General features: G+C 37.1%; 1 protein-coding gene across 1 annotated transcript; it reads left to right on the forward strand.

The window, feature by feature from the left end:
• The first annotated feature begins 2,396 nt into the window (after positions 1-2,396).
• LOC131179463 (uncharacterized) lies at positions 2,397-3,146 on the forward strand. The gene is made up of 2 exons (XM_058146314.1): positions 2,397-2,649; positions 2,815-3,146. Exons 1-2 carry the CDS (start codon positions 2,397-2,399, stop codon positions 3,144-3,146), a joined length of 585 nt encoding a protein of 194 aa, XP_058002297.1.
• Positions 3,147-9,848: the final 6,702 nt, after the last annotated feature.

A 9,848-nucleotide genomic window follows, 5' to 3' on the forward strand; every position in this document is an offset into this window, starting at 1 on the left:
AAGGATAGTTCTAAATATCCCAATTTGTCCGGATAAATGTTAGTCGCTGGAATAGTAGAATGTACAGACTACCTATAGTGAGGGGTGTTACACCTGCCCTGTGTAAGGGTACATGGGCCGTGTACTATGCACCAGCACAGACTTTAACTTTATTTCACACAACTCAGGAAGACTTCTAAGGCCTCTAGGAGCCAGATATAAATACAAGTCAGAAACAAGCCAGGGATCGCACTTTTTACATTCAAGCTTAAGTTTTTAGCAATTTGGATAGATTTGCAACAAAGCTCTTGGGAAAGATTCATAACTAAAGTTCCAAAAGTTCAAAGCTGCAGAGTTTTCTATCTGGGGTCCTTTGTTCTATTTCTTCATATTTTTTCATATTGTTATTTTATTTTAATTTGATCTTTAAATTTACCATGAATGAGTAGTTTTCTTAATTCTGAAATTAGGGATGTAGCACTTTCAATTCCATTATGGATTTATATTGATTTTATTTAATAAATTTGAAGTTTTATTCTTTGGTTCAATTTCTTGTGATCTTAATGCATGCTTTGTGTAGAGCTCCACTTAGTTATGATTCTAGATATTAATTGAATGACTAAAAGGTGAAGATTAATATTGAAAAATCAAGGTATTGAACTCAGAATCTTTGACTTAGAGATAAGCTGAGATCATATGTGAAGTCTATAATTAATCAAAGAGCTTAAACGGTTTTAATTAAGATTGATCACCACAAAAGTAGGGTTCAGGGTAATTAAGATATGCCATAAGTGCCTTGAGAGAGGACTTAAGACAACTTGGAATTAATTTCCTTCAAAGTAACAACTTTTCAGTTTATTGAATAAATGAGATTAGAATATAATCGGTTGAAGTGTGAGCCCCTAATTCTAGAATTGCTTTCATTAATTGATTTTCTTAGTTTAATTGCTTTGCTTTCCTTTACTTCATTAACTCTAATTAATTTAGTTTTAAATTCCTATCTTCATATTTGGTAGTTTAGATACTTACAATTGCTGTTTAGTTTAGTACTCACAAATTGCTCGTGGGAATGATACTTTACTCACTTTTATATTACTAGTTAATGATCCGTGCACTTGCAGGGTTACTACCAATAAACAAGTTTTTGGCACCATTGCTGAGAAATTTTGCTGATATTAGATGATAAGCAATATAGTTAATTTAAACATTTTGTTTTATTTAATTTTTATTAGCTATTTTATTTTGTTCTTTTTTTTAGGCCTTTTATTTAGTTTATGACCAAAACTAAACCAGAAGAAGAGAACTACTTGAATTGGATCCAGAGATAGACAAAACTCTAAGAGCCACCAACAGGGGAAAGAAGCAATAGGAAGCTGAAACTTCAACCATGATAGAGAATTGGCCAAAACCCTTAAGGGACTATAGAGCCCCAACTATTCGAGGATTCCAATTGAGTGTTACTAAACCAGCAATAGATGATAACAACTTTGAGCTTAAACTGGCATGGCTCTAGATCATTCAACAGACTCAATTTAGAGGGTCATCGATGGAAAAATCCACACTATCACCTCTAATGTTTTCTTGCTCTATGCAACATATTCAAGATGAATGGTGTTTCTGAGGATGCTATTAGACTCAGAGCATTCCCATTCTCCCTTAAAGACAAAGCAAGAAAGTGATTACTATTTGAAAGGTACAATGATCTTAAGAGAGGTGCCCACACCATGGCATTCATGACTGGCTCCTAATTCAGAACTTCTGTAATGGTTTATTGCCATTAACAAGGAGCATTGTAGATTCAGTAGCTAGTGGAGATCTAATGGAGAAAACTACCATAGAAGCCCTTGAACTTCTAGAGAGAGTTGCTTATCATAATTATGAATGGTCAAATGAAAGGGGAAATACAAGATGAATAGCCAGAGTATTAGAATTGGATGCTCTTAGCATGATCATGCTCAATTTGATCAGTTTTCAAAGAGGCTTGACAAAATGCAAGCTAATGTAATTGGGACAAATAATTAATTCTGCGACCACTGTGAAGGAGGGCACCAAAGCTCATAATGCAACAACTATAGTGAGCCATCCACAGAGTAAATGAACTATGTGAACAATAGTGAAAACTTTAACCAGAGGACAGCTAGCAATCCTTATTCCAATAACTACAACCCTAGATGGAGGAACCACCCAAATTTCTCATGGTCAAACTCACATAACCAATTGAACTAGCCGATCAATAGACAGCAGGATACAGGCTAGCACCACCAAGTTTTCGGAATAGAGGTTAGAAAACAACTCAACCACTACTACCTCCTCAACCTCAATACCCTGAACAAAAATCTATTATGGAATCCATGATGGAAAGCTTTCTAGCAGCTCAGCAATAGCAGAATGAGATGATTAAATAGCTCACTTTCATAATGGACCAATTAGCTACTCACAACAAAATGTTTAAGAACAAAGTTACTCAGGAAGTTAGTTCTTTAAGTAAAGCCATTGGTAAACTACCTAGTCAGCTAGAGATGAACCCAAAGGAGCAATACAAGGCAGTTGCCTTAAAGAGTGGCAAGATATTAGAAGACCATAAACCAAAAGCCAAGCAGAAAACAATAGATGAGACTTCTAGTGAAACTGATACTCAAGTCAAGGGAGAGGAGATACATGCTAACAAAGGTAAGGAGAAGATGGAGGAAAAGAAAAAAGAGAAGAAGGAGCTATGAAAGCTCTACCAACCACCATTGCCTTTTCCTTAAGGATTTTAAAAGGCTAAACTAGATAAGCAGTTTGGAAAATTTTAAAAAGTTTTACAAAAACTCTATATCAACATTCCCTTCATAGAAGCTCTATCTCAAATGTCATCATATGCTAAGTCCTTAAAGGAGATACTTTCCAACAAGAGGAAGCTTAATGACTATGACACAGTGGCTCTCACAAAGGATCTTAATGACTATGAGATAGTGGCTCTCACAAAGGAATGTAATGCAGTCTTGCAGAACAAACTGCCTGTAAAGCTAAAAGATCTTGGAAGCTTCTCCATACCTTGTCTCATTGGCAACATGAATATTGACAAGGTCCTTTCTGACTTGGGAGCAAGTGTTAGTATTATGCCCCTATCTATTTGTCAAAAGCGGAATGTTGGAGAGCTTAAACCAACCATCATTTCTTTTTAATTAGTGAACAGATCTGTGAAGTATCCAATTAGAATTCTGGAGAACATCCCCATAAAGGTTGGTAAATTCTTTATACTAGTCAGCTTTATTATTTTGAAAATGGAGAAGGATGTTTAAATTCCCATAATCTTAGGAAGACCTTTCTTAGCAACTACCAGAGCAATCATTGATGTTGAAAAAGGGCGGTTTACTCTTAAAGTAGGAGAAGAGGAAATAGAGTTCAACCTGTTTCATGCCATGAAACAAAAGTCAAACATGGCAAGTGCTTAAGGGTTGACATTATTGATGAGCTAGTTGAAGAGAAGTTTAACAAGAAATATCCAGAAGATCCTTAAAAGCTTGTATTATGCATAGTAGTGCTACTGAAGATGAAAACAAAGAAATTACAGCATGTACACAAACACTAAAAGCTAGCACACCACTACCATTGGCTCAAGCACTTCAAGTGAAGGAGTTGAAAATACTCCAACCATGTCAACACCTAATGACAAATAGGAAACACCATAGGTAGAACTGAAACCTCTTTCTTCCACTCTCAGGTATGTATTTATTAACTTAAATTCTACTTATCCTATAATAATTAGTGCAAGTCTGAGCTGAGCTAGAAGAGGAAAAATTATTGAGGGAATTGAGAACCCATAGGAAGATAATTAGGAACACAATAAAAGACCTAAAGGGAATTAGCCCTTCCATTTTTCTGCATAGGATACCTATGAAAGAAAACAGAAAACCCATAATAGAGCATTAAAGAAGACTTATCTCTAACATGAAAGAGGTAGTCAAGAAGGAAATCTTGAAACTATTAGATGCAGGAGTAATCTACCCTATTTTTAATAGTAAAAGATTAGTCTAGCACATGTAATACCTAAGAAGGTGGGATGACAATAATTAAGAATGAAAATAATGAGCTAATCCCTACTAGGACAGTCATCAGTTGGCAAAAGTGCATTGACTAAATAATGCCGCTCGGAAAGATCATTTCCTTCTTCCATTTATTGATCAAATGCTTGAAAGACTAGCCAAGCATTCTTATTTTTGTTACTTAGATGGGTACTCAGGATTTTTTCAAATCCCAATTCACTCAGAGGACTAAGAAAAGATTACTTTCACTGTCCCTATTGCACTTTTGCCTATAGGAGAATGCCTTTTGGTCTATGCAATGCCCTTGCTACTCTTTAAAGATGCATGATGGCTATTTTCTCTAATTTTATTAAAAATATAATGGAAGTATTTATGGATAATTTTTTGTCTATGGAATTACTTTTGACGAATGTTTGACTAACCTTTCTAAAGTGTTACAAAATGTGAGGAATCAAACCTGTAACACCCTCCCCGTAGCAACTCCGTACATTCTACTGTTCCGGTGACCGGTGTCGGTCCGGACAGCTAGAACGTCCGAAAAAATATTTAAACTAAAGTCAGGAACCATAATTAACTCAAATATTAATAAGAAACACTTAGAAAGAATTTTAGAAATAAAATACAACCAAGTAAAACGAGCCGGTGCCCAAGCGATGGGTAACCGGAGGGAAGTTGCGGTTCTCGCAACGAGGAGCCCTAGACCAGGGGAAAAAATTATAAAATAATTTTTGGGACTCCAGAGAAGGGTTATTGAGGTTCCCATGGCATTAGAATGCCAAGAAAATACTTAGAAAAATTTTTCAATCGGTACAGCCAATTTTGACCCGTTGAGCCAAACGGAGGGCATTTTGGTCATTTCGCCTTCAGAGGTGATTTTTGGCCGACTTGTCCAGTTAAGTAAATAATTATTATGATCTAAAATGTGAATAAATATTTTTGAAAATTGAATTGAAAATGATTAGAAAAGAAAAGGAAAGAAAAATCCATAAAAAGCAATTTATGACATCTTTATGATGTCACTTACAAGTCCCCACCAATTGCATTCAAACAAGCATTTTTAAAACACTTAAAAGAGACAAAAAAAATGGACTAAAGGGAAAGAAAAACGTGAGCAGCAGCCATTCTTCTTCTTCTTCACGAAAACGTGATTTTCCCCTCCCTCCATTGATGAGCTTGGCAAGCTCATGAAGCCCTAAACTCCCACCATATTTCCTCAAGTTCTCAACACAAAAATTTATTCTAGAAGCTTGCTAAGGTGTTTGGGAGCAAAAGGGAGAAGAGAAATTAAAGTTGGCAAGCTTGGAGATTCTTCAAGTTGAGGTTAGTGCAACTATAAACATAAAACTCTTAAATTTCATGATTTTGGACTTGAAATTTAGTAAGACTTGTAATTTAAATGAACAAAAACCTATGTGTATGAGCTCTTGAATGTTGGCTGCCCTAGAAAAGGAATATGTAGGAGTATTTGATGAGCTTAGAGTGAAATAAAAACCATGTTGAAGTTATAAACATATAAGCAATGCATTGGTAGTTACTAAGATACATGGCATAAACCATGAATTTGAATTAGGGTTTGGAAAGGTGAAAATATGACTTGGCTTAGGAAATTATTAGAGAGCATTTTAATGGTCAATTAGTGACCATTTTAGGTGATTTGAACAACAAATGGACAGAAAAATGAGATTGCAAAGTGAGGATTGCAGTGCCCTAGGACGACAACATAGGACTGAAAATTCAGTCCCTTTGCACTGCCATAACTTGGGCTGTGTTAGTCCAATTGATGTTTGGCCAATTGGACATGAAACTAGGCTTATAATGGCACATTTTTGCTGAAGAAACCATGCCCAAAAGACCAAAGCAAGAGGACCAAAACTTGGCCCCAATCCGGAACCCTGAAACTGCCTCTGTAGAATTGACCAAATGAACAGTAACTGTTCATTTGGCCATAACTCACTGTAGATTTGGTCAATTGACCTGAAAGTTTTACAGCAACAAGTTAAGACATAGAAAAACAACTTTCATGAAGGAACCTGCCCCAAATTATGGCCAGAACCCATCCAAACAAGTGGTTCCAGTCACTGTTCATGCACTATAGATATGGTAATTTTCTGCAGAATGCATATTCGGACAGCTTGGGTTTTTGGGCCATATCTGGAGCTACAAAACTCCAAATGGAGTGATTCAAAAAAGGAAATTCAACTAGACAAAATAAGGAACAACTTTTATGTTTCACATTTCTTCAAATTCCAATAGTAACAGTGTCCAATGGAACAGTGAAGTTGACTCACCAAAACTGAAAATTCTGCTTGTGTTGGTTTAAACTTAGAAATGGTATTAACACTTAATGCCAACAAGTTTTGAATGCCAAATGTGGTATATTAGGAGTGCCAAAGTCAATGTACATATTTTCTACCCAAAAGTCAACATTTTTGTTGACCAATGAGGTGAATAGTGACCTCAAAACCAAAAATTGGCAATTTTGCCAAAATGACCTAAGCTTTGAGAAAGTGACCAAAACTAACAAGTTTTAAATGCAAAATGGGGTACATTGGGAGTGTTAAAATCAATGCACCTATGTTCTATGCAAAAGTCAACTTTTTGTTGACTATTGAAGTGAATAGTGACATAAAAACTTGAAATTCAAAAAAATTGAAGAATTCAAAAGTTTCAAATGCCCTAGTAGGCCTAATGTGATTGGTTTGGATAGGTTGGCATGCCAATAGGGTTCTGATAGCAGTACTGCGCATGATATATGGCTTCATTGCCATTCTGTGATGTGATAGCCTATGGCTATACTGATTATGATGTTTTACTTGGCTTTATGCCTTATTGCTTATATGGCTTATTAGCCATTCTGTTTGCACACCGGGAGACACATTGTGACCGATGGTGTGACGGCCCGAGGTACCTGGTACCCAGTGCTAGTTTACCCGTTTATCCAGTCCGGTCAATTTGTATAGGTTACTTGGGCATGGAAAAGTATAACTGTAATTGAACTGATTGTTAAAGAAAATACGAAAACTAAATATCAGGAATGATTACGATAGAATACAAAGAAATTTAAAATTCATGAAGAAGTTAATATCATAAAACGTAATTAGCCCTCGACTAAACACTAAGTTGGTAATTATTCAGTTCTTGTGAACACAATGGCTAAGAAATTATGATTTTTATTTGCATATTATTTCTTTCTATTTTATTATTTGCACGACTAAGCTTTATGCTTAGCGCGTCGCTTTTGCAACGTGTAGGTACTGAAGATACTGATCGAGAGCCGGTAGACCACAGATTGAGTAAGTCCATCCTGCAGCTCTGCATAGTGTCTGTGTCACCTCACTGTCAGCAGTGCATTAGTAGGACACTAGATGTCATTTTGGTATTTTGTAATTGATTTTATTTTCTCATATGTATTTGAACTTATGTAATATATTTTGATATTCATGTAAATAATGAAAAGTGTGGTTGTAAATGGAAAAGTGAATGTTTATCTATCATATATGCATGGTATCATATGAGATGGATGAATGATTGAGAAATGAATGGTTGACAAATGTTGAGAACTGAAATTGAAAAATATTGATGAGATTTTGATATTGGAGTTTGGAAATGATTGAATGTGAATATTGGAAGTGTTTTTCACAGGTTCCGAAGAACTGTTTTCTCCATTTTTAGCCTGCAGATCACGGATTTTCCATAAAATTTTCAGAACCTCAAATAAATTACAATTTCAATAAATGAATTATATTTCATAAGTTATATTCAAAAGGAAGAATAAAAATGAATTAAGATAAAATAGAGTGTTCGGCACACTGAGTGGCATAACTTGCTCGGCTACACTGTAGTCGGGTAAGGGGTGTCACATTTAGTGGTATCAGAGCACGGTTTAGGTGTTTCTGGGCCTAGATTGAGTCCATACCATGCATTGCATTTGTAAGAGTCGAGGTGACACTAATGCAGATCTGTTTGTCTTTGTTAAATAGGATATGGACCCTTTATCGCAGAGGGCAGTCGAGGAGGAAGTGGAGAGTCATGCTCCACCTGCAGCAGCTGAGACTGGGGGCATGAGAGAATCTGCTCTGCCAGCTCAAGCAGAGCCTGCTCAGCCTCCATAGGCCATGTTCCAACAGATGGCCGACTTCTTCAGATAAATGGCCGGAGTAATGCAAGCACCACCACCACCACCAGCTCCACAGCAGAAATCACACCTGGAAAGGTTAAGAAAGTTTGGAGCAGTGGATTTCTATGGCAAGAGAGAAGATGATTACATTGCGGTAGAATTGGTTGAACAGAACAGGCAGAGTACTAAAACAACTTCACTGCACTCCAGAGCAAAACCTGGAAGCTGCCATCTCTTTACTGCAAGATGATGCATATGAGTGGTAGGACACCGTGTCCAGTGAAGTGCAGCCAGAAGCTGTAACTTGGGACTTCTTTCTCTCTGAATTCAAGAAGAAATATGTGGGTACTGTATACCTGGAAGAGAGAAGAAGGGAATTCATCAACCTGAGGCAGAGACAGTTGTCAGTAGCCGAGTATGAGAAGGAATTTGTTCGATTAAGCCGCTATGGAAGGGAGATAGTCCCTAATGAAGCTGAAAGATGTAAGAGATTTGAAGAGGGACTAAATGACAACATCAAGATCCAGCTCACTGCCTTGGGAATCACTGACTTCACTAAGTTAGTGGAAGTTGCATTAAAAGTGGAGAAAGTGAGAGTAAATGAACAGAATAGGAAAGATAGGCAGCGTAAGAGGGAATTTGGACCAGGACAGTCAAGTATACCAACTGATAGTAAGAAGTTTAAGGGTCCCAGTTCACAAGATCAGATACAGGGCCACAGAGGCCAGATGGGAATATCTATAGCTAGTTCTCCGGACACAATAACAAGGGGATCAACTCCAGTGCCTGAATGTATGCATTGCGGTAGGAGACACAGAGGGGAGTGCCAACTGTTAACTGGAGAGTGTTTTAAGTGTGGGGCTACGGATCATTTCATAAGAGATTGCCCTCAGAGGAGTGGTTCAATAGCTCCGGTACAAATTGATAGACCTTCCCCTGTAGTTCAAAGGGGTAAAAGATCGGGTAGAGCAGAAACAGCTGACATTTCACAGAAGATTATTTCAGAGACCGTTGAAAAGCCCGAAGTTAGGGTGGCACCACAAGTATATGCAATGGAAGCTCAGGAAGAGCTAATGCATGTGACTGATGAGGCAATACAAGGAAGTGAAGAAACAAGGAGGTAGTAACTCCCCGATTACTTAAGCCAGGTAAATTTCGAGGATGAAATTTAAATAAGAGGGGAAGAGTTGTAACACCCTCCTCGTAGCAACTCCGTACATTCTACTGTTCCGGTGACCGGTGTCGGTCCGGACAGCTAGAACGTCCGGAAAAATATTTAAACTAAAGTCAGGAACCATAATTAACTCAAATATTAATAAGAAACACTTAGAAAAAATTTTAGAAATAAAATACAACCAAGTGAAACGAGCCGGTGCCCAAGCGATGGGTAACCGGAGGGAAGTTGCGGTTCTCGCAACGAGGAGCCCTAGACCCAGGGGAAAAATTATAAAATAATTTTTGGGACTCCAGAGAAGGGTTATTGAGGTTCCCATGGCATTAGAATGCCAAGAAAATACTTAGAAAAATTTTTCAATCGGTACAGCCAATTTTGACCCGTTGAGCCAAACGGAGGGCATTTTGGTCATTTCGCCTTCAGAGGTGATTTTTGGCTGACTTGTCCAGTTAAGTAAATAATTATTATGATCTAAAATGTGAATAAATATTGTTGAAAATTGAATTGAAAATGATTAGAAAAGAAAAGGAAAGAAAAATCCATAAAAAGC

This window comes from Hevea brasiliensis, chromosome 4, assembly GCF_030052815.1.
Source record: "Hevea brasiliensis isolate MT/VB/25A 57/8 chromosome 4, ASM3005281v1, whole genome shotgun sequence".
NCBI classification, from domain to species: Eukaryota; Viridiplantae; Streptophyta; class Magnoliopsida; order Malpighiales; family Euphorbiaceae; genus Hevea; species Hevea brasiliensis.

Excerpts from the sequence above, each read along its gene's own strand:
- LOC131179463 (XM_058146314.1), top strand. The coding sequence starts at position 2,397 with ATGGACCAATTAGCTACTCACAACAAAATGTTTAAGAACAAAGTTACT. Across the intron at positions 2,650-2,814 it reads GGAGATACATGCTAACAAAG|AAGCTCTATCTCAAATGTCA; the intron begins GTAAGGAGAAGA and ends TTCCCTTCATAG.